Source organism: Daphnia pulex, chromosome 6 (genome assembly GCF_021134715.1).
Source record: "Daphnia pulex isolate KAP4 chromosome 6, ASM2113471v1".
NCBI lineage: Eukaryota > Metazoa > Arthropoda > Branchiopoda > Diplostraca > Daphniidae > Daphnia > Daphnia pulex.
Window position 1 is genome coordinate 4,064,252 of NC_060022.1, and position 22,505 is coordinate 4,086,756.

Here is a 22,505-nt window from a genome sequence, read left to right on the forward strand (position 1 = left end):
AACACATATTTTCTGAGATGTTTATAATATTTCCTTCCCCTTAAATGTTTTTTTTTTAACCACATGTTTTATGACAGGGAACTGGTGGGTAACACCTAACACAGAGAATTACGATTGGGAAAAAATTTACTTACGTTAAACCCAGCGTGAACGGACTCTCTTGTGGAATGCTTGTTTTAATCAAACATTTCAATTACTCAAAATTTATATCCGTAAAACAGAATACTAAAATCAAACACTCTGTGCTGTGAATTCTACCGAAGTACCGAATCTACAACGTGCTACAACAGTGAACAGTAAAAGTAAATAAACAGTAAACAGCCGAAGCAGAAGCCGAACTTTGGTGAGCGTTGGGAAGCAGTGATGCCAAATTGCCAATATTATTTATTTATTATTTTTTTTTATATGAAAAAAATGTAACTGACTTGATTAATTCCTATTACCGGATGACTAGCTGCTATTACTTATTATTTCTGTGAATAATATATAGAAGAAGTATATGTGGCGTTTCCGGGTAAAAGTTTACCGCAAAATGTTGCAAGCTTGCTCCATTTGCCATTTCATTTGTTCGGGACTGGACCACTTCGGCGTAATTTTTTTTTTTTAACGGCAAGTCTAGAGTTCAGATCTAGACTCAAGTCACAATAACAGTGACTTCATGTTCGAAATCAAGCCCGAAATCCTTTTGTAAATTAACATCAAAGAAACGGTAATAGAACCAAATGTAATATTTGGTCCGTAACAGATTTGTGTATTCATCCTTATCGGTATGCATCTTCTGCACCCCTCGGCAGCACTTCATTATTATTCAACAGTTGAAAAAGCAATTTTAAAGGATTCATGAAAACAAAGAATGAATTGGTCTTGAATAAATTATTATCGATTGTTCAATTTAGAAAAAGAAACAAGGGAAATCAGTTTATTAAGAATTGTGGGTAACTGTCGAGAAAGATAAGGGCATAAAACCCAAGTTGACTCGTTCGACAGCTTTTACAGAATCGAAATCATTAGCGCGAATTATATGGCCTGAGGATAGTTAAGACGAGCTTACGTGCGTCTTTAATTCATCGATGTAGAAATTAAATAGAGAGTACGGGGAGGAAGAGAGACAAATTGCCAAGAAAGAAATCATGCAATTTTTTGCATGGAACACATAAACACATGAACGGCGCCTAGAGGTAACCAAAATTGCGCATAAACAATAAAATTAATTGTTCAAAAGAAACGGTTCTCATCTTTTAGTAAGGCTTTGTATCCACGTTTTGTTAGCCTTCCAACTATGAACCAATTCAATTATTCAAACGGCAGACGGGCAGTGATGAGCACTATGCTTCAACGATAATAACTCTGAGCAATCGGAACACAAATGGTACGTTGTTTAAGTGGATAGGAGAAGGAAAGTCATTAGTTAAGCCCTCTTAGGCAGAATGGCGCTCACTGGTGCATATATGGAAGACGGCCTAGTGATTTCAAAATAAATAAATAATGGGATAGGCAAAATCACATAAATCTTTAAAGACTAGGTACCTGAATCGTGAGCTGAAGATCCAGGTTGATGTGTACCTGATGGTTGGGTAGGAGCTCCTCGAGTGCGATACGGAGCTGTCCCATATGGATTTGATGAATCGTGGAACTGAGAAGGGATTGATACCGACCCCGAAGACCCAGAACGGGAATAATTGGAGGTACTAGTATATCCAGCTAATAATTACAAAAAAACAAAACAATTGCCATTAAAAGAAACTACATTGAAATGTTTGTGATTATTTAATTACCTGTTGAATTTCCTCGTGATTGTTGTAGATAATGAGGTGGGTGACCTGAATAAGCAATAGGTTGGTTTTGATGGTTGTAGTACTGGCTCACGGGATTCCCACTGCTGGCATTGCTAAAAACCGGTGACCCACCATGAGGCATACTTCCCGTATTGGCGAACGGCTGAGACGTAGTAACGAAGCTGTGTTGCTGTGGGTAATAACCGGGTCTTGGAACTGCCAAGAAAGATAATAAATTTTGTTATGATACATCAGTTTAATCTTGCAGGTATAGCAAAATTTTAACTAACCTGTCAAGTAGTTTGATTCACCATAGGAATGGGGTCCCTGACTACTAGTTTGTTGAAACTGTCGTGAATATGATTGAGAACTTATATCAGAAGATGGCAGATCATAAGTCGAAGAAGAATACGGAATATTCATCGTAACAGACGGAAGAGGAGCATGAGGTTGCGGAAGTAGCGGAAGTTTTGTCGATGCTGGATGGGGAAGTGGAGCTCCAGTATTCAAATTTGAAAAACCACGTGGTGGATTGCTACTGGTTGGATGCTGATGTTGAGTAGATGAGGAGTCAGCCTTGATATCCAAGCCCGTCCTCAGAAAAGCGCTAGAATCCGTTTGACTCAGTTGGGCAGCTGCCGGAGTTACCTGCGTGCTCCAGTCCGCATGTTTCCTTTTAGAATATTGCTTTTGCGATGGATACTCATCGGTTACAGGATTAGAAGGAGGGCTTTTTAGTTCAACTGTAGTTGTGACTTGATGGGATGTAGGGTGTCCAAGGTAAGTGTCCAATCCGAGGCTGGAATCCGGTTTCACATCTACTGATGGCTGGTGATATTTCTCATCTCTTCGCGGCTCGGCATCGCTACTTTGCCAGTCCATTTGGCTTTGCACCATTCGTTTTTTGAAGTGGTGATGTCCTTCGTTATTATACTCGTGTAGTCTTTCATCTGTCATTTCCTCTTCTATTTTAACTGTACCATTGACAGACGCCTCGTTTACAACAACCGAGTCAGTCTGCAGTGTTGTCAATTGACAGTTGGGTGCTTCGTTATTGGATGGTTCTTCTTTAAATTCTTCTTCTTGGCTTTTAATACTTCTAACCTTTTCAACCGATTCAGTTGCCGAATTGCTTTCTTCTTTTCTCTCTTGTTTCATTTTGGGTAATTTCGTTTCTTTGGAACTCCTTGGTTCCCGATCGCGATGCTTTTCTCGATGCCTATCTCGTTCTCTGCCTTTATCACGGTGCTTGTGCTTTTCAGCACGCTCATCCGATCTCTTTTCATTACTTTCTTTTTTGTCTTTGTCTTTTTCTCTTTCTCTCACCTTGTCCTTGTCTTTGTCCTTTTCTTTGTCTTTCTCCTTTTCTCTTTCTTTATCCACAACGCTGACCTCTGCCTTTTTCTTCTCGTGGTTGTGACTGTGTTTACTACTGCTGCTATGCTTGCGATGTTCCTTATCCCTGTCTTTGTCTTTCTCGCGATCTTTTTCACGACTAGACTTACTCCGACTGCTTTTGTCACGATCTTTAGATTTGTCCCGTTTCTTTTCAGATGTTTTCGATTCCTTCTGTTTGTCTTTTCTCGAAGAATGACTCGATTTCGAGTCAGATTTTCTGTCGGGTGTTCTTTCGTTGCTCGTGGACTCATTCGGCGTCATTCCTATAGGTTCCTTACCACGAGGAGATGAGAACGGTTCGGTGCGCGGAGAACAACTCTCCGTACTTCTTCGGCGCTTGTCCATTTCAGTAGAGGCAAAAGTAAAGATTCTGTCAAATCGGCTGTCAAATTTGTCTTGCCACTTCTGAGTGTGCGTTTCCCCCGCTTGTTTCTTCTCTCGTGATATGTCGGGATTCGAGTCGACACTAAGGCGTTTCCTTTTGTTCGGTGATTCATCTACACCACTACCAACTGTCTGATCCTTTTGTTCTGCAGTGGAAGAGGAAGAACCCACAGGCTCCTGCATCTCTTCAGCAGGAGTTCTTAAGCAGTCGCGAAGCGAAGCCGCCAATCCTTCCTCAACGCATTCCGAAGATGGAGTGGTGACAGTTGGAAGAAGTGAAACGACATGAACATGATTTGCGTGGTTTGAACTGGTCGTCGTCGTTGTATGGCAGTCCGTACTATTCGGACGGGATATCGGGGAGTACATTTGTCTCCCGATATTTGCTTGATTAACGGGGATTGCCAAATTATTCACTGAAGCTGATTCCAAACTTCGCTCGATTTCTCCCGTCACTAGATCTCCAATGCTCCGAATATAGTTTAAGTCGGTTGGTTTGCCCTGTTGATAATGAGGAGGGTATGACCTTTCTTGGGATAAATGCCGACGAAGAGCCAGCTGAAAATCAACAAAACAAACAAAAATTATATTAGTAAAATTATTGATTGTGCCCTATTTTAAGATCTATATTAATTTCTAGTATCGACTTTAGTTTAAAAATTTAAACTAATGGTCGTTTTCTATTACGTTTTAGTGTTCAGTAAGAGAAACATACCTTAGCTGGAGAGAATTGTGTATAATCGGGTTGTTGCATTGTTTGTTGATGGTGGGCTGTTAGTGATGACTTGGGGGGAGCCCGTGCAAAAAGTCCTTCGCGTTCCGGCTCCGCAAACTTGGGAGCGGTATACTGTTTGAACTGAGAGGACGCAAATGACGAGTCATGTGTGGATGGGCTTGCAGTAGCAGGATTTGTCTTATCATTCAATACGCTAGTGATGAGATTCTTTAAACGATCCTCAAAGTCATAACCACGTGGAGTGCTGTCGGTTTGTGAAATTGCTTTATTGCTGGTCGGGTGCTGAGGTTGTGGCGGAGGAGATGTAGGTGTTTGTGATTGAGCTATTGTTGTGGTCGGCATTTTAGTAACACTGGACGGTCGAGATATCCTATTTGAATTCCGGTTCTTTTCTGAAGACTGAGATTTCCTCTCAACCACTGCGTTCTGTCCTCGAGATGTCAATTCAGTACCATACTTGCCGGCTTCAATTTGCCTGCCCGTCTCAAGTATTTTCTTCGCTAAAATCTCTGGATTCTTTTCCTCAATCTTGCCTATTTCCGGTATATCAGGCCATTCTTGATTCCGGCGAATGTTTCCTGCAGAATTAGGCTTACGTGGTTGTGGCTGGACGGGCGGCGCGGGCTTGGTTGTTGGAGATGGCTGGACTTGTGCTACTGTGACGGGAATAGTAAAGCCGTTCAGTGGTGCAACTGAAGTGGAGGAACTAGTCTGATGTGACGAGCTTGACGTGGGAACAGCCGATCGTGAGAGAAATGCAGGTGCTAGACAAGTAGTACGTTCCAAAGTTGTTACTTCTGTCGTTAACTTGTTAACTTGGCAGCTTAGCATCTTGCGCTGATGCAACGCAATTGAGATCTCTTTTAGAATAGATTCTTGATTCAGGGTAGACATGTCGCTGACATCCTGTGTTTTAATTCGACAAAAAAATATATAGCCCCTGTAAAAATAAATTGTGTACCGATATCACAACTTACCCCATTCAACCGACTCAACTTTCTTCCACGGTTTATTATTTCTTGTTGCTGTCGTAGCTCAATCTCATTTTGCATCAAATACGAAACCTAAAAAATAAATTGTGAAACCGACTGTCGTATAACAAAAGAATATAAACAATTACCTGATTTTGGAGATCAGTGCTTTGAGCTCGTAATTCTTTATGGCGCATGGCTATTTCATTAGCTTTATTTAAAATGTCAGCAGGATTTTCAAATTCTATTCCCAGCTCAGCAAATCTCGAGCGCAATAAAGCTACACTGTCGTCTATCAACTTTTGTACCTAAAGAAAAGAGTTATTTATTTTTAAAAAATCTTGCTTCACTAAGAAACAATTATACTTGTTTGTCTAATTGGGCTGCCTGTGAGTTCAGCGCATTTTTTCGTTCACGCTCAAATTCTATTTCTCGAAGTATAGCTTTTCGGTGTTCCGGATCCTTGAACTGGGATAATGCCGCCATCATTTGATTACGAATAGTGTCCAAATAAGCCTTTATTATAGGAAAAACTGAATTCAATACTGTTATCATAAAATACAAAGTTGAAAAATAGTACTTGAAGTGCACGCGGAACATTTGTTGCGTCATTTGCAACGATAGGTTGGTTAGGCGGGATTTCCTCATGAACAGGAATAGCACCTGGCAAAATGTTCCAGGGGAGTTGTTGATCAATGCACCCAGGAGCAGGCGGGAGCTTTTGACCCTGAGGAGAAGTTGTGCTGAGCAGTGTTTGAGTGTGAAGCAGGTCCAAACCCGTTATTTGTATCTTTCTCTTGTTACGTGGACCTCCTCCTCTTTTACCAACTCGGCCACGAGGTTTGCGGCCGGGACCGCCTTTAGCTGCGATGCCGGTTTTTCCTGGCTTCTTTTTCACGATTTTTTTTGCTACATAACCAACTAAATGAGCTTTATTCTCTACTTGTTTGTTTTTTTAGGGAATTTCTTACCTTCATCTGCTTCACTCTGACTGTCATGGTTGCTATTGTTGCTACTCTTACACCAGTCTTGCCATGCTCTTCGCGTCGTAGGGCCACCAGTCGAATTCACGCCACTTTCCATCATTGGCATATTGAGACCTTCTTCCTCTACGTGGGGTGGTTGTGATTGTGTTACTGAATCATTCGATGACGTATCGCTCTGCAACAATCGGTTGATATCCTTTTTGTTACGGCTAACCACTACCGCTGTATTGTTTTCTTCTTCCTGGAAATTTAAGATACGAAAGTTGGTTAAAGCCAACATCTTAAAAGTTTAGTAGTATCACGTATACCTTGATTTTGGGTTTTTTCACCTGCTGATGATTAAGCTGATTAAAATAGCGCTCCAACTGAATTACACAAAAAATTAAAAAGAGATTCAAAATTAAAACAAAAAACTATTATTACTTTAGTTCGATCAATAATGTGGAGATAGTATGATACAGGTTTCCCAGTCCAAGAAACCGAACCACGTAGAGGGGATAACTCTGAGACGTGAATAATTGTGCCTATATCTATAGAGTGAACAAAAGAGTTGAACAGTTAGATGGTTGTTAATCAAAGCTTGATTCGATTCTTAGATTTACCACTCAGATTACGATCAGTTATCCTAAAGTTTAGTGGACAAAATGCTTTGGATGAGACGATACGCGCACCATCTCTGAGATCAGCAAATCGTTCTGTAAAATAAAGAAGTATGTCAGCTTGAACTTGTTTACATGGCTTCATGAGAAGTACTGACCTTTGAGCTGATGGTCAAGGTTGGGACCGAAAGCAAAGTTGTTGACGAAAATTATATTGGCCGAGTTAACCTTCTCGGTATGACGCTGGTCCAGAAAGTCTCCTTTGATCAACTGGTATTCTCCATAGCGCTTTCCCCACCACCGCATCAGCCGTTTAAAGTGGAAATCCATATTCTGTATAGCACCATAAAAATAAATTGATCCAGTTTTTTGGGAAAGGAACGTTGTAAAAGTTAATTGTTACCTCGGCGTAGCGATTGGGCCATTCAGACCTCTCCACACCCCAGGCCATTTTACAAGGGGTGGAAGCAGCCACTTGTAGAACTACCTGACCAACCCCTGAACCAAGGTCAATAAAAGTGTCCTCCTCTGTCACATTTACGTGATCGATCATTTGGCAGACTAAATCGTATGACGTCTCCCCGTACACCTTAAAAAAAAGTACGAAATATTTTATTATTTGACTTTTTAAAAATATTGGAAAATATTCCATAAAATTTAAATTGGGAAAGGTTAAATACCTCAGGTGAAAATGGTTCATACTGATTGAGTTTATCGGGATCTGTTACGGCTTGATTGTACACTTGTTGGAGGATGTGACGCAACAAGCCTCTTGAAGGACGACGATTTAGCCGATCCGTAGGGCGCCCCGCTTCTTTCTCCTGGTTCAAAAAGTTCCATAAAAATAAAAATTTAATATTAAAACAAATTACACCCTACCACTGAAGTAATTCAACGACTGTTGAATCCTTTCTTGTAACATTTTTAAATTTTGCCGGAACAGGGACATTTGGATATGTAGGAAATTCTCATATGTTCTAAATTAACGGAGGACTTACCAATTGAAGAATGGTGTCGATAGCTCGATTATATTTGTCTACCAAGTTTTTCATACTTTCATAACTGCAAAAAAAAATAAATATATAAATACACTTTACAAAAAAATCAAATATGTCTATTCAGCACACCTTTTTGTATCATAACCGCTGAGAATGTTGCTTTCAATCGCCATGTCGGGGAAATCCTCGCCAACCCATCTGTATTGTTTGATTGAATGATAAAATAAGCACTCAATTAACACTATTTTCAGAATGTAAGGACAGCAGTAGCTATTAAGAGAAATCACTGTATGTAAAATACTCAAAAACTAAAAAAAAAGATATAGTAACTTAATTAACTTATCATCAATCACATTATACTGCAATAATTCTACAAAATTTTTTATAATAATATCTACATAAAATAATTTCTGATTAAAATCACACCAAATTTTCACCACACATACAACACAACTGAAACTGACAAAATTAATTTAAAAATTGTTAAATATTAATACAGAATGTCAAGGAACTGTAATGATAATAAACAGTATTTACCGTATGGTTTCCACCAACTCTATGGCCCCATCTATTCTGTCCTATAAACAAATATTATAGTTCAATACGATTTGCAAGAGTCGAGATGTCAACATAAGCCACCAGGAAAATTGTCTGGTGTTTGTTCGCAAATGTGTTTTTTTCAGAAACGGACAAAATAAAAAGTAACTGCAGAATAACAATCAAAACTTACTGCTCCCCGTCCAGAAGTTAATGGCCACTTGTAAACATTAGGCTCTGTACCAGCAGGGCTATGTAATCTTAACTCCAATGCCATGACCATAATGTAACACTTCAGTTAAGCAGGCGAATATTGTAAACAATTGAGGTAAGCAGGATCGAAAACACACGCTTAGACGTTTGTACAAATAAAAATCCTCAAGGGCAGATTTGATTTTTGAAAATTTACGCCAATTATAAGATCCTAAACCTAATGGAGGATCTCAACAGAATCCCAAAATGCTGGCTGAGATACTTTTCTCATTTATCTCAACATTTTCGATCAAAACAAGTCTCACAGCTAAATCAAAGCACACTCAAAGGAATTACAGTAAGCGTTACAACAGGCCGCGCCATCTTCGGTTTGGATGGAGTAGCGAGACAAGTACCCTACAGCGTTGCCTCTCAGTCTCGACATTGACCCTCAAGAGGGAATGACCGAACAGAGAACGTAATTTATTCCGTCAAAGGGAAATCACTGATCTTTAGAACTTTGCTTTGTTAAGCTCCCATACTTTTCACACGCTGATATTCACAAATACCAATGCAAATAGTGTAATATGACATGAATCAGTTGGTTAATACTATTTTGGAATGAGAATTGTATGGTTTTTATCTGTATTCATCTCATAGTCGTCAACATATTAAATTTTTTCTCATAATTACGTTTACGTTCATGGAAGCATGATACTTATCATCCTTGAGATAAGATTATTTTACTCATTTTGTATTATTTTTTTTTTTTTTTTGCTATAAGATTGTTCCGCCATAATAAGAAAACTGCAACCTTCCTCTTTGTTATTGTCGTCAACGGGAAAGAACATGCCATTTCTTGTTTTGGTTGCCTTCAATCCATGAATGACGTGCCCAAAAACGGAAAGAGCCCTTTTGCCCGGTCGATGACTCTAGCTGGAAAAGCTATCTCTAGCTGGAATCTTATTTTTCCCCTTCTTGTATTGGGAAACAAAGGTGAGAGTCGGTCAGCCACGCCTTTTTCCTCATGTGCCGACTTGCATCTCACGGTTGGTCTCCGCAGGGGGTTCAGACGTCACCTTGTGACAAGAGCTCGTACGAATGTTTCGCCCTATGGACCTACTAGGGGTCTCTAGTAGACTCTGCTAGTCTGTTGATGAGTACAAAAAAATTATTTTCAAAAATTCTCTTAGAATTAGACATTTCGATATATTTTAAAGTATTTAGGTTGTTTAATGAATTCCTCCATGCCAGTAAATTTTTACTGTTTAATAAAAATTGGTTGCTTTGAATTCAGAAGAGTTGAATGAAATTCTAATCATTCTTAGTAATGGACCGATTCCCTACCCCGATTCCCGACCGAACTACACTACATTATTTACACGTTTATACTTTTCGTCTAATTAATTCTTATGAGTGAAATTGGTATGTACACAGTATGCCTATACGTATTATCCAAACAGTTAGGCGTTATTGGAGCCATCATAATTAATTTGGGTCGATCAAGAGGTAATTTTGTGTGGATTCTGTAGGGTGCTGCTGAGAAGACCAGATATGGGGACCACCAAAAAGGCCGGATGAAATTATGTTAAATCTTGACTTTGATTCGGCATTGACCCAGGTCCTAAATTTACTGATCTGCATCGCCTGTCACAAATGGTTTAGTTTCCGAGTAATAAAACTGCTATAACGCAAGTTACCTTTTCTTAATGTAGGTTGAGCCTTGCATAAGTACGGCAGTAGTGAATGCTAATCCTGCGAGTCCTCCGATGGCCACCGCAAGCCAAAAACAAAAAAGGTTTAAAAATCCAAGAGTGACTTCTTCTTCCTTGTCCATAAGTAAGCTGTCGACAGCGAGAGAATGATCTTTTTCTTCTTCTGTCTCAACAGCAATTGAATTGTTAACTGATCCTATTGTTGATTGAGCAATTTCTTCTTCATCCATAGAAAATGTACTTGATAATGTTGGCACAGGCTCTGGTGTAGTTGTCAATCTTGAAGGCAATATCGGAGCTAAATTATTTTTACCAAAATCAAATGTTAGAATGAGAAAGGTAAACAAGTATTAACTCTTATAACGTACCTTTTGAAACGAATATGTTTGTCAACTGATTTTTGGTTCTTCTGCGGCATCCTTCTTCATCTGAACCGTCTAGACAATTTTTCCTACCGTCGCAACGTAACGATGCGCGAATTAAAGTTGTATTGTCGGCGCAATTAAACTTTCGATAGTAACACAGCGTCCACTTAATTTTGAATAATTCAGCATGAAATGATATCGCATTACTATACAGTCCCCTCCATAAGTATGGGATCACCCCGCGCCGTTCCATAAGGCGGCGTGTATTTTTCATTTGGGTTTTTCGGGTGGCAAAAATCGAAAAAATGACATAAATTCACCAAACTTGGGATTTATGTCATTTTACGTCTTTTCTATTGTCTGAATTTTTTTCAGATTTTTTCCCCTATTTTTTATGCCTAGAAAAGTGGCGCACAAAGTATCGGATCACTCCGACGGCGGCCGTGTTGTCTTATGGCGCAAATGGGCTTTTCATATTGCTTTTTATATAATTAATTTTCTAGAAGGAATTTTTATTTTCAAACCGTGTATACTATACCCTTTCATAAATTTACTGTCAGTTTTTCATGATGATATGAATTATTTTCGAATTTTCCCAGATTTATTAATTTCCCCAGTTGCTAAAATAAGAGACTACAGAAGAGTTCATTTAGGGTTTACAACCTCTATCAGCTGGCGTAGGCCGGAAAATTAGTGTCGTTTCTATACACCACTGGCGCTCTGCTTCCTTTTTTACTTAAGGGGCGTATAGAAACGACACTAATTTTCCGGCCTACGGCAGGCGATAGAGGTTGCAAACCCTAAATGAACTCTTCTGTAGTCTCTTATTTTAGCAACTGGGGAAATTAATAAATCTGGGAAAATTCGGAAATGGTTCCGATCATAATGGAAATTTTACAGTTAATTTATAAAAGGGAAATGTAAAAAGGGTTTGAATATAAAAATTCCTTCTTAAAAATTAAATATATAAAAAGCAATATAAAAAGCCCATTTGCGCCATAAGACAACACGGCCGCCGTCGGAGTGATCCGATACTTTGTGCGCCACTTTTCTAGGCATAAAAAATAGGGGAATAAATCTGAAAAAAATTCAGACAATAGAAAAGACGTAAAATGACATAAATCCCAAGTTTGGTGAATTTATGTCATTTTTTCGATTTTTGCCACCCGAAAAACCCATATGAAAAATACACGCCGCCTTATGGAACGGCGCGGGGTGATCCCATACTTATGGAGGGGACTGTAATTCCAATTTTACCTTCTCGTCCGATCCGTCCTCACAATCCATTCGGCCGTCGCACAGATACGTCGAAGGAATACACTGACTCAAATCAGAGCAGACGGACAAACCAGCTGTGCAATTAAGTTGACCTTTTCAAAGAAAACATTTTAAAAATGCTTATTAGATAAAATAGCGATATTGTTTTTTTTTTCCGATTTTTGTATTACTCATGAATTCGTCATCACTAAGAAATGAACCGTGGGAAAAACCTAAACATCCGAAAGAAATAATGGCAATTAGTTTGAAAGGATAGGTCTTGTTCGTTATTGGCATTTTGCTAAATGGACCTTCAATCTCCAAGCACGTCTAATATTCCACAAAACAGGCACTAGCATTATACTCAGAAGTAAAGCTATAACTAGCAATCCCAATCTATGAGTTGCCTGTTGCCAGAAAATGTAAATTTCATGCAGGAATCGATACGAGCATCCTGCTAAAAATTTTTGATGAAATCCTCACATCCGTTTGATATGCATTTTATCCATGAACTCCAGTCAAATTCGAACTGTTGCCTGTTGATATTAAACAAGATTTAAATTTTAAAACGGTTAGATTTGAAGTAAAATGGTTGGTTTTCCTCTATCTCATGTTGCTTTGCCACATTGGAGTTTATATGCTATTGACATAATTCGATTGTGAACAAAAGGGGAGATTTTTTAAGCGTTACTAGCTTGTTGTTCAAATAAAAAATACACGGCACATGTCTCGTAATTCTCACGACTGGTGGCCGTGATAAGATTTTGAACTTTGTTTTATATCTTGCGACACACTTCAGTCGATCGAGTTTCCAAACTTTACGTGACGTAATGTAACATTCACTATACAAGCGAAGCGAATGCATGACGTGGTCCTAAATCGCAGAATCATCAAATGAAAACGATACACTTGAAGGGTATTTAAATCGAAATAGTTAAACTCACAATATCTGTTGTAGCCATTACTGGAACGTTCGTGAAACAGCTTAAGGTCGACAAAAAAATTGTCAGTCTTTATATTGAGATACACCAGTTTACCTACTTTCAAGGTAAAGCACGTAAAACCATCGTGTCATCCGATAAACCGTTGCATTGGTCAGTTGAGGCAATCACCGCGGGATCGAGCTTATCTCCCATTTCTCTCTATAGGGAATGGTGAGTTGCTGTTTTTCACCAACGGCGTGAGCACTACTACTTTTCTTTTCTTGTTTCAGGTCGAATGTTCTGTCGCAAAACTGCAGAGCAACAAATAATACGACATGGAATTTTTTGAATTCTCTAGTGATGCTCTTTACCCTTCACTTAATAACAACGATTTAATCATGCAGCCATTGGAAACAACGAATTCTTTAAGTGCACAACCAATAGAGGAGATTCCTCGATCTCAAACTGAAACGAATTGGACTTATGTAAGTGAACTATATGACATATTTAACTGTTTAAAAAAACAACCTCAAAAAGTTCAAATTTTTACTTTTTATCATAGTGTAACAAGCTTAATTATTATATTTCGTTAACAAAACGAAATGGGAATTAATTTCTATCACAAAATTAAAAGAAACATTAATATTTTCTGTTAGAATTCTACCGAGTTTGTTATGGAGAATATTGCACGTACGCAACAAACAGTACCCCACCCAGTTACATCAGCAGTGACGTCATCCAATTTGAACGATTGGGTATCATCCAATTCGGACAGTGTGAGCGGCTCAGTTTACAATGTACAAGGAATGACGGAAACGTCCACGAACTATTCTCCGTCATACCTACGATATGGTATGCGTCAGCAATCTCAATTTCCAGAAAATGTGACGACTGCAACGACATACAGCCCTGTCACGCAAGAGATCAGACCGGTAGCTGTTTGGGCTCAGCAGTATCCTGAATCCCAATCAATCTCGAGAAATACCAATATCCGATTGGCTCGAAGTCGACAGCAAAATCCTTACTTTCGAGGAGTACCAACTTCGACACTACATCAGGCAAGGCCACTAGCAGAGGGCACTGCGATTTCTAGACATCAACAACAAACTACTTTCAACAACCCAGCAAACACTTTGGCATCCAATTCAGGTCAAACGTTATTGCCCCAAACTCAGCGGCATCAAGAGAACTTTGCATTCGTCAGCAGTATACCAGAAAATCAAGTGATAAGAGCTCAACCGGGACAAGAGACACAAGTTACGACAGTAAACCATTCAGTTGAAGTAGCGATGGGAGATGGTAATGTTTCACAGAATTTGGCGAACGTGACAATGCAACATCAATCACAGGTCCAGACTGAGTCCGGGAGTTCAGTAATACCTGAAACTTCTGGAATGGACGGTCTAGATAGATCCACACTGCCTGTTCAGCAAGTTCTCCGTCAACTCGTAGAGACAATTAAGTCACCAAACTGCACGGCTGAACAACAGTATCAAGCGGTACGAATCCTGCGTAGTGATCCTAGACTGATGGCAGCTTTTCTACAGATGAGACAGCGATCGGCATCCAGTCATGGCAACACGTCCAATATTTCTAATGTGACGACAAATCAACATCAACAATCGGGAGCGGCTTACAGGACTACGCCAAATATGACAGAGCATATGAAATTCCCGTGGATGATGACTGGAGGCTCTGTGAGGGTTACATCGTCGGCAGTTCCTCATTATAATTCTTATGCCGTTGGAGCAATGCAAAATCAAGACAATAGCCAACAGCCCAACATCAGCAGCCAGGGCGAAATGACTTCCTCTAGTACTTATGCTGGATATCCAACCCATACGGAAACGGAAAGATTGGACACCTCATCTTGGAATAATAATCAACCATCCAGTTCTTCTTCGACCTATTTACCTCTCGAGATCAGTAGTGCAGGACAAGATGTAATCAACAAAGGAGGTTTATCCGGAATGGCCAATTCTGCAACTGAACCAGGAGTAACGGCCATTTTGCAACTAGCCGCCGCTCGGCAATTGATTGTGCAGGCTTCCGCATCTGCAGCCGCCGCTGGAGCAAAGAGTTTGAGCCAGACGCTAAACGACCGAACTCTAAGCCTCGATCGTGTGGTAAAAAAGCTATTGGACTGATTTGAATATAATTTTATAAATATGCATCCGGGAAATTTACAACTTATCTTATCCTCGTTGTTATTCATAGATGAGTGCCCATTGCCCTTCGTTTCTACATGGCGGACGTACGCAAATGAAAGCTCTGTTGTCTCTAAAGTCTTCTGCGAATTCCCAGTTATCGGCTCCCCGTATTCCGACGTGCTCAATTTGCCTCGATAAACTGGTGTCGACCATACTACTTCCCTGTGGTCATTTCTTCTGCGAGACTTGTGCTCCAAAAATCGAAAAATGTGGACTTTGCAGAGAGTTAATCACAAATAAACATCGAGTCTACTTCTAGAAAAATTTAATGATTTTAAATCTTATTAGTTCATCAATCAAAATTCAAAACAAAATTGTTGTAGCTATAGGCCCACCAGCCTCACGTTGCTTGATATGATTACAATAAACAAAATTATTTTACATGATTACCCTATACAACGAGGAGGTGACGGTGTAGCGGCAAGTCCCTCTTGGTCAAAAAAATTATCAGATTGTTGTACTTTGCTTGACGTGTTTATAGTTCAAATATTTTCGAAAGTTAACGGTTTACCCACAGACAAAGTTGTGAGGTACCAAAAACAAAACGAATCTGATCAGCTGTCATTCAACAAATGAGATTTTTAGTGAATCCAAACTGAGAAAAAACAAAAAGGGAGGGAGAAAACAGTGCAGTCTACTAGTCAACCTAGCTCAGGAATAAACGTACTCCGTGACTACGTAATAATTTATAGATAAATCTAATGAAACATATAAACAAAATGGCGATGATAATAATCAACGCCACTAAAAATTGTCAAAAGGAAGAAGAGATCAATTTTGTCAAACCTTTATGTCTGGGAAATACAGCCAGGCATCTAGAGTTGCTCCATCCATCCGCTGAAGAGTTGAATGACTCCAGACGGGATAGGGTAAAGGGGGCCCTCGTGAACGTGAATACACCCACATTCACATGGACGAAAGAGAGATCCGTTACTCGGTTGACAATGCATTTTGCATTCCAATGCAATGGGATGCTTTTTATCTAAAAGTAAAATAGAAAATGGGTTAAGAAAAGATGTTGACAGAAACAACAAGTCAGGAAAGTTGAAAGAGACACTGGGTAAACGCTTATTGTTAATAAATGGGAGAATTTAAGGTTTACATGTAATACACTACATGATGCAGGTAATGCAGCATTCAAATATCTGTAGGTCACAGCTAGGTCAATAAAAGTAAAAGGAAATCGTTACCCAAGCGATTATCCTGAGATTGTTGCTGATGGTGACAGGTTAACACCTACACGAGAAAAACTTGCATATTGTGTGGTTTTATGATGGCTGGCTCTGGCTTCAAATCTGAAAAAAAGAAAAGGTTACATAGTAGAGAAACAAACTGCCACACATACAACGGGGAATGCATGATAATCAATTCTAGCAAGGAACTAACAATACACAATTGTGGAACAGAGTTTTAAAACTCTATGTGCAAGCTCCCAAAATCATTGCATTTGTTTTCTTTGTTTTGTTTACCTGAGAAACAGCATGCTGGAGTGGAGACTGGAGAGCATAGAGAATCACGACTGCCATATTTTATTTTGTTCTGCTATTTATTTTCATGCAGCCACTTAGGCTACACTTTTCCAAGCCAGTCTTACCTTCAGTTTTCTTTTTTTTAAATATCTGATCCTTCGTCTCCTTTTGCTTTGCTGTGTACCGTGTAGGCCTACTCACTTACCATCACTTACTAAACGAAATGCAGACGACTCAAGTATTCTTTAACCACGTTTTGTATAAGATATCGATATTAAAAATCCCTACCCACCTGACACCAACTCCCCGCAAAAATCAAAGAAAATCAACCCCTTCCCTAAAACCAAACCGAAAAAAACACATGAAGAAAGCGGTTTGATCGCCAACGCTCACCATCCATGGACAGATTTGGATTATTTCAAATCCAATTGTTTCGTGTTGGCGGAACACAACCCTTTCTACTTCTAAAATTTTTCATTTTTAAAAAGAAGTTATTAGCGCGCCGACTGGAGGACGACGATTCACATTCGTTTTACAATCATCATCAAATTTCTAAAAATGAGGTATAATGTTTTAACTATAATTTTTTATTTAATCATTGTATCATTAATTGCATATTTTGAACGCAAAAAACAATTTATTTTTTAATCAATTATAAATTAATAAGTCACTTGACAGTTGACAACTTCCTGTTTGACGGTTTGAAGCAGAAGTTTATAAGAATCTGCGTGTGTCCTTCTTCTTTCATTTTCCACTACGGTAATGGCAGCTGAGACGTCGAAAAATTTCGTGCAAAATTGATGTAAATAACCTGGTTAGTTCTTTTTAGTCAATGGTTTATTTTAATTAATGTAAATTATGTAATTGAAATGAAGTTTTTCATTGGAAGCAGTCTTTATACGAACCCTTACTATGTGTACTGTAGATGTATGAATAGCATGTAGTATTAGCATGCTGGTCTCACATATTTACTTAAAATGGTCATTTGTTGTACTTATTACAGGCGATGGTCAGATGATGGGCTGAAAGTTACCATTTTTGTGCAATGTGCATCATTGTGTTCCAGGTTGGATGAGATCGCCCCAGGAGACAGCTATGTTGCTTGCTATCATCATACTATGATTGCCAATAAGCAGGATGTTAAATAAGGTATGATATTTTCTTTTATTGGTTTACACAAGCACTTGGTCAATAGAAAAAAATGTCAGAGCAGCTCTCAATGCTGATTTGACTGTGATAAAGTGCAAAATTATTTGAATGAATTCCAAAGCCAGCATTCATTTCAGTTGATGCTGGTCATTTCACCTCACTCACATTGCATCATTGCATTTATGAATAGTACTTGTTTTAATATATTTTTTTCTCTAAATTTTAACATTTTGGTTTGGTTCTTTAGATGCAGGCAGCTGACTCTGGGTGTTATTCTATTTGAAATCTAGGTAACAAAGTAAACTTAACCACCTGAATATTTTTTTTTTGCTTTGATCTAGTTGTACTACATTAAGTGCTGTGTAACCATGTATGCAAGTGGAGACAGAAAAATAAAATTATTGGAAGAAATTTGTTTGTAATCTTGTCTATAGGTTTATTTTTTCTCAAACATTTCCATTGAAATTGTTCTTTTGTGGTATTTTTGCAACTATAAATGCATTGCGTGCGTTACACCGTAGAGCTTTTAATAAGATCTGTAAGCGAGGAAGTAGATGTAGACCAAATATGAAATTTTTACTCTAATCCTAATGGTTCAATGTGCGATTGCGGTAACACATTGGAAGAACGAAGATGAGATTAGAATGTAGGAAAAGCAGATCCCACGAATTGTCGGCCATGAAATTTCGAAACAAATGTCTGAATGCTATACTGAGTAGTTCTACCGTTGGCGACTTGTCCCTTGATTGGGCACAAAGAATCGGGTCTCGCCATAAAACAAATGCTGTAAAGTGCAATCTCGAGTTCTGGGCTACTGCCAATCATCAGTGTTGAATGTGGTTTAAACACTCCTTGATACTTCATTGGTAATTCGATTAAGCCTACAGGGCCCTGCGAGGAAAGTAAAATTACTGTAAGAACGAGTCCACTTTACGCCTTTCTTTTTCCCCAAGTACCTTGCCAAGAGACAAAACCCTTGTATATCCGAGATAGTTTAGATCTCCCTTGGCTTCTTCAGTCACAAATCGAACCCAAGAGTGAAGGCCAGAAATTCCGTTTTTGAATTCGCCCAAGAAGACGTGTTCGAAGCCTGATGATCCTTGTTTTCCAGGTGCCCGTTGATAAAGACCGAACCAAATGTTTTTCATTTGTTCCTTGAAGAGTTCAACATTGGGTTGTGCTAGACCTTTGGAGACTAGAAACTGGTGGGTTGCTTTAATGACGGCTGTTCCAAATAACGCATCGAAGAAAGCGGTTTCTTCGGCTCTCTCCTGAGGAGTTACCTGACGCAACAGAAACCTAATTTACTTGAATTTCAAATTAGAAAATAAATTTATTGGGCAATACTTGTTCCGTCTCATTCACGGATGCAAGGTAATTGTCAAACAGCGCTAACAGCTTTGCGTACGTTGGGCGGGCGAAAACATCCTTTGGTATACCGTTTTTAAACAATCTATAAATTTTAAGAAACTGTACATTAGTTCACACGAAATCGAAGAAAAAAGACGAGATATTTTAAAAGTCGAACGGAAGTGGTGCTTTGTCAACGCGACTGCCAGAGGATGTTTTAGTCTGAAGATTAAGTTCCAGCTGATCGTAAGCACCATTTACGTCCATTCCATATAAGCGACTAGAGATCTCTAGTAAAGCATCATCAGTAACACCATCTGAAAAAGAAAATTCAAAGGACTTTAAAATAAAAATCAGTGAAAATCTAGATTGTGCATGTATCTTACTGCTTCGTTGACCAACTGAAATGCCGATGGTATCACACGCTATTAGCATCGAAAAGATAAAAATGGCGTTCATTTTAAAACTGAAATGGATTTTTCAACGACAACGATTCTTCCTGACGCGCTGACACCACTAACGTTCGGTTTGGTGGTTAAACAGCGACTAAATCGCAGTCAGAAATAACGGACCGCAGGGTTCGTCTACTTCCTTTACTCATCCAAGGCTTTTTAACAAGGCGTTTTTAACTTTTCTTTTTTGAGCCCAAGGTTATGAAGGAGAGAGTGATTAACATTTCGCCAGAGGAAAATTTATGGGGAAAATGCAAGAAAATCTTGCACTCTTCTCAGTTTTGTTGACCTTCTTTTCTGCGTTCATTTCTAAATCCTGCACCTCGAGGCAAAGCTAGATTGTTTGTATTGGTCATCCCTTTAACACAGATAATGACAAGATTATTGATTAATACTTTCAAATTTACGCGACTTAAGAAAACATAATGGACTAACACATTAACGTAACGTAGGTACAAACGAACGATATTTGGTTTCCAGTTTTTTTTAGAACAAAGGGTGGGAATGTGAATTCAACCATTGACTATAACTGTTTTAAATTTGACTTAACTGTTATCACCAAGGTTTACAAGGTTCAGGACAAACACGAATCCATGATTCAAACTGGCCAGTCGAAACATCCATGAGGCAAGTATAAGTAGTCAACTATATAATGAGGAAAAATTAGTTATAAAATGGAAGTCAATTTTTATCTCAATAATAAATTACGCGAACCTTATTAAAGACGGGTTTGGTGGATAGCACGTTGAAGATTCCCGAGAGGGATGCTGTTTCTCGACCCATCTTGTCTAAACATTGAATCGCTGGTGTGCGCCGATCATCGAAGAATGGAGGTTGGTTCCAGTGATCGTAGTTAGTCTCCACAAGAAACCACGTTGATACCTGACTGACGCTACCTCGACCCATAAACAGGACGTCCGCTTCGATTCGTCCTCTTGTAATTATAACACCCTACATGGCGGAACACAGGCAAACGATTTAGAAAAATGGGTACAAGATAGAATTTAATCAAACTTTACCTGATCTGAGGCGTTTCCTGCCAGGATAAAATAAACAGGGGCCAACAATTTACTGGTTGTCAGTGTAGAGAGAGCTTGGTGATAGCTGTCGGCCTTTTCCAAAACATCTCTCATTAGGAAACCTGCCCAGTTAGCAGACCGGTCGCCTAAAAGCCACCGGATGATGCCCACAAACCCGCCTTCCATGCTAAAGCGCTCATCCAAGGTCAACGTAAACTGTTGCGGTTTCATACCAGTCAACACTCCTACGTATCCGGCAAAGTTGACAGATTTGTAGACAGTTTGTCCACCACGTTGGAAGTCAAGCTCTACCACTAATGGCCGAAGGGCTTCCGTTGTTAACCAGGTATGGTTTTTAACATCCCACCTACACATAAAGGTGTTTAAAATATCTATGGCCTCAAAATGCTACAGGAACTGTTATTTAGGAGTTAAGAATACTAACCCCAAGAATAACCCGAAATCTAAATTCCTGCCATGGTAAATTTTCCCATCTGCACCTTGGGATATCACTGAGGTGCAAAGTGTAAAAACTTCATAGAAGATGTTGTACAGAGTGATTTCTCCCAACTCAATGCCAGCGATTTCTGCAATGCCCTTGAGTTCACTAAGGTATGGTTCTGGAAGAGTTTCAGCCACCAATGGAAGATATTTGTCAACCAAAGGAAAAAGCTTTCCTTTGAAGAATGATTCAGTATAGTTTTTTATATCTTGCAGTAGGTTCAATGTCTTAAACACAAGGGGGAAAAAACATGAGTCCATTTTCTCTAAAAATATATAAAACAGATTGGCAAAAGGAGTCTCTTACAAATTCTTTTTTATCAACCATAAGTTGACTCCATCTCAGCCGAGGTGGCAAATCTAGATTAATAATGTAGGTTGGAACCCTGTCACTGCAAAAAGATTAAAATTATAAATTATGTTTCTAGATTTAAAAAAAAAGACTCTTACAACATACCTGTTGGATGGTGGGTACTCATTTGCAGCACAAGATACATTTTTCTACAACAATATAGAGTTCAGCTAAAGTTTAATGAAGAAAAAAAACTGTCAGTAAGTTAAACTCACATGAAAATTTTGAATCAGGACATTATGATTGTCAAATTCTTGGTCCCAAGTTTGTGTGATAACAAAAGGCAGAAGGAAAATAACTAAAATAATTGATATGGAATGTAGTGTGAAGCAGGGAATCGAGTTAAGTAACTTCATAGTAATTATTTTTCTACGATTTCACTGAAGGAGTGAAGGATAATTTTTACTGTCTTCCTTTGAAGACCAAAAATTTGTTGATAACAGCGATAACAGATTTCGTCTGAGTCACGTCACAAAAACTGTTGCGCCACTATAAGATTTTTGTGATAGCACTGATAGGTCTACAACTGCGACTGAACGACTGAACTGTCTAAATTCATAACATGCAGACAAAAAATATCAAAAACTGCGCAGCTTTGTTGTCAAATTAGTTTATACTTCCATCGTCATAATAAAATTATTCTATTCTGATTTGGTTCATGTAAATGCAAATTATAGATTTGTAATGTTATAGTTTTTTTTATTAATGTTGGGTTTATGTAATAATGTAACCTGTCTACCAGAGTCCAGACAAAATATTCTACCGCAACGTAAACTGTTCGTAACAAAACAACCCTTTGTTCGTTTGTAATAAATTTTAAATAAATCAGAATTCTCGCTTACTTGACTCCACAATAATATTTAATAGTGGTCAAATTTCAGTAAATTTTTTGGGTTCGCCATAATAAATTTAAATCACACAGATATTAAAGACCACTTATCTTTATCTAGCTATGCCTTTGATGTTGTCCTATCGGTAATTAGATGAACGAATTCGTTATTGTATAGACGTCAGTATCAAATACCTTAATAAAGTGGAAAAAAAAATTCAAGGGGCTTTGAAAATTTTACCTGATTATGACTTTACTTTCAAGTTTCAATCTGGTGCGGTAGCGGTACCCGTCCTTGGACTTTCGAATATCATCCGAAACCATTTCTCGTATCGTAA

At 38.7% G+C, this 22,505-nt stretch overlaps 5 protein-coding genes and 1 long non-coding RNA gene across 9 annotated transcripts; 2 read left to right on the plus strand and 4 right to left on the minus strand.

Annotated features, from left to right (window-relative positions):
• Positions 1-728: 728 nt before the first annotated feature.
• Positions 729-8,980, minus strand: LOC124195887 (histone-lysine N-methyltransferase, H3 lysine-79 specific-like). 2 transcript variants are annotated; one of them, XM_046590516.1, is made up of 20 exons: positions 8,578-8,980; positions 8,385-8,425; positions 7,977-8,045; positions 7,848-7,911; positions 7,530-7,670; positions 7,253-7,438; positions 7,008-7,182; positions 6,853-6,945; positions 6,674-6,780; positions 6,559-6,615; positions 6,236-6,491; positions 5,845-6,185; positions 5,631-5,780; positions 5,414-5,572; positions 5,271-5,357; positions 4,273-5,199; positions 2,066-4,115; positions 1,776-1,991; positions 1,528-1,701; positions 729-1,460 (listed from the first exon to the last, which is right to left on the minus strand). In XM_046590516.1, exons 1-20 carry the CDS (start codon positions 8,665-8,667, stop codon positions 1,435-1,437), a joined length of 5,409 nt encoding a protein of 1,802 aa, XP_046446472.1. In that variant the 5' UTR covers positions 8,668-8,980; the 3' UTR covers positions 729-1,434. The 2 variants fall into 2 exon arrangements, with proteins under 2 accessions (XP_046446472.1, XP_046446473.1); XM_046590517.1 differs by having other exon boundaries at positions 906-1,460; positions 5,845-6,173.
• A 973-nt stretch (positions 8,981-9,953) lies between these two features.
• LOC124195889 (low-density lipoprotein receptor-related protein 2-like) lies at positions 9,954-12,993 on the minus strand. 3 transcript variants are annotated; one of them, XM_046590521.1, is made up of 7 exons: positions 12,858-12,993; positions 12,278-12,787; positions 12,105-12,146; positions 11,914-12,026; positions 10,660-10,822; positions 10,277-10,589; positions 9,954-10,223 (listed from the first exon to the last, which is right to left on the minus strand). In XM_046590521.1, exons 3-7 carry the CDS (start codon positions 12,106-12,108, stop codon positions 10,160-10,162), a joined length of 657 nt encoding a protein of 218 aa, XP_046446477.1. In that variant the 5' UTR covers positions 12,109-12,146; positions 12,278-12,787; positions 12,858-12,993; the 3' UTR covers positions 9,954-10,159. The 3 variants fall into 3 exon arrangements, with proteins under 3 accessions (XP_046446477.1, XP_046446476.1, XP_046446475.1); XM_046590520.1 differs by having other exon boundaries at positions 12,225-12,787; XM_046590519.1 differs by having other exon boundaries at positions 12,105-12,787.
• A 178-nt stretch (positions 12,994-13,171) lies between these two features.
• On the plus strand, positions 13,172-15,427 carry LOC124195888. The gene is made up of 3 exons (XM_046590518.1): positions 13,172-13,321; positions 13,493-14,962; positions 15,054-15,427. Exons 1-3 carry the CDS (start codon positions 13,172-13,174, stop codon positions 15,303-15,305), a joined length of 1,872 nt encoding a protein of 623 aa, XP_046446474.1. The 3' UTR covers positions 15,306-15,427.
• Positions 15,428-17,193: 1,766 nt separating this feature from the next.
• LOC124195893 lies at positions 17,194-18,075 on the plus strand. The gene is made up of 3 exons (XR_006875464.1): positions 17,194-17,329; positions 17,519-17,664; positions 17,912-18,075. It is a non-coding gene; the product is annotated as an uncharacterized LOC124195893 (long non-coding RNA).
• An 11-nt stretch (positions 18,076-18,086) lies between these two features.
• On the minus strand, positions 18,087-19,664 carry LOC124195892 (endoribonuclease CG2145-like). Its single transcript, XM_046590526.1, has 5 exons — positions 19,401-19,664; positions 19,193-19,331; positions 19,012-19,117; positions 18,621-18,947; positions 18,087-18,555 (listed from the first exon to the last, which is right to left on the minus strand). Exons 1-5 carry the CDS (start codon positions 19,471-19,473, stop codon positions 18,304-18,306), a joined length of 897 nt encoding a protein of 298 aa, XP_046446482.1. The 5' UTR covers positions 19,474-19,664; the 3' UTR covers positions 18,087-18,303.
• Positions 19,665-19,796: 132 nt separating this feature from the next.
• Positions 19,797-22,363, minus strand: LOC124195891 (acid ceramidase-like). Its single transcript, XM_046590525.1, has 7 exons — positions 21,554-22,363; positions 21,444-21,487; positions 21,294-21,378; positions 20,931-21,214; positions 20,486-20,852; positions 20,181-20,417; positions 19,797-20,111 (listed from the first exon to the last, which is right to left on the minus strand). Exons 1-7 carry the CDS (start codon positions 21,692-21,694, stop codon positions 20,022-20,024), a joined length of 1,248 nt encoding a protein of 415 aa, XP_046446481.1. The 5' UTR covers positions 21,695-22,363; the 3' UTR covers positions 19,797-20,021.
• Positions 22,364-22,505: the final 142 nt, after the last annotated feature.

Excerpts from the sequence above, each read along its gene's own strand:
- LOC124195887 (XM_046590516.1), bottom strand. The coding sequence starts at position 8,667 with ATGGTCATGGCATTGGAGTTAAGATTACATAGCCCTGCTGGTACAGAG. Across the intron at positions 7,183-7,252 it reads GGCCCAATCGCTACGCCGAG|AATATGGATTTCCACTTTAA; the intron begins GTAACAATTAAC and ends GGTGCTATACAG. Across the intron at positions 6,946-7,007 it reads CCTTGACCATCAGCTCAAAG|AACGATTTGCTGATCTCAGA; the intron begins GTCAGTACTTCT and ends TTTATTTTACAG.
- LOC124195888 (XM_046590518.1), top strand. The coding sequence starts at position 13,172 with ATGGAATTTTTTGAATTCTCTAGTGATGCTCTTTACCCTTCACTTAAT. Across the intron at positions 13,322-13,492 it reads CTGAAACGAATTGGACTTAT|AATTCTACCGAGTTTGTTAT; the intron begins GTAAGTGAACTA and ends ATTTTCTGTTAG. Across the intron at positions 14,963-15,053 it reads CTCTAAGCCTCGATCGTGTG|ATGAGTGCCCATTGCCCTTC; the intron begins GTAAAAAAGCTA and ends TGTTATTCATAG.
- LOC124195892 (XM_046590526.1), bottom strand. The coding sequence starts at position 19,473 with ATGAACGCCATTTTTATCTTTTCGATGCTAATAGCGTGTGATACCATC. Across the intron at positions 19,332-19,400 it reads TTCAGTTGGTCAACGAAGCA|ATGGTGTTACTGATGATGCT; the intron begins GTAAGATACATG and ends TTTCTTTTTCAG. Across the intron at positions 19,118-19,192 it reads GTTGACAAAGCACCACTTCC|ATTGTTTAAAAACGGTATAC; the intron begins GTTCGACTTTTA and ends TAAAATTTATAG.
- LOC124195889 (XM_046590519.1), bottom strand. The coding sequence starts at position 12,210 with ATGCCAATAACGAACAAGACCTATCCTTTCAAACTAATTGCCATTATT. Across the intron at positions 12,027-12,104 it reads TAGTGATGACGAATTCATGA|GTCAACTTAATTGCACAGCT; the intron begins GTAATACAAAAA and ends TTCTTTGAAAAG. Across the intron at positions 10,224-10,276 it reads TCAACCTACATTAAGAAAAG|GCGATGCAGATCAGTAAATT; the intron begins GTAACTTGCGTT and ends CATTTGTGACAG.
- LOC124195891 (XM_046590525.1), bottom strand. The coding sequence starts at position 21,694 with ATGAAGTTACTTAACTCGATTCCCTGCTTCACACTACATTCCATATCA. Across the intron at positions 20,418-20,485 it reads CAGGAAACGCCTCAGATCAG|GGTGTTATAATTACAAGAGG; the intron begins GTAAAGTTTGAT and ends TCCGCCATGTAG. Across the intron at positions 20,112-20,180 it reads CCAAACCCGTCTTTAATAAG|TTGACTACTTATACTTGCCT; the intron begins GTTCGCGTAATT and ends CTCATTATATAG.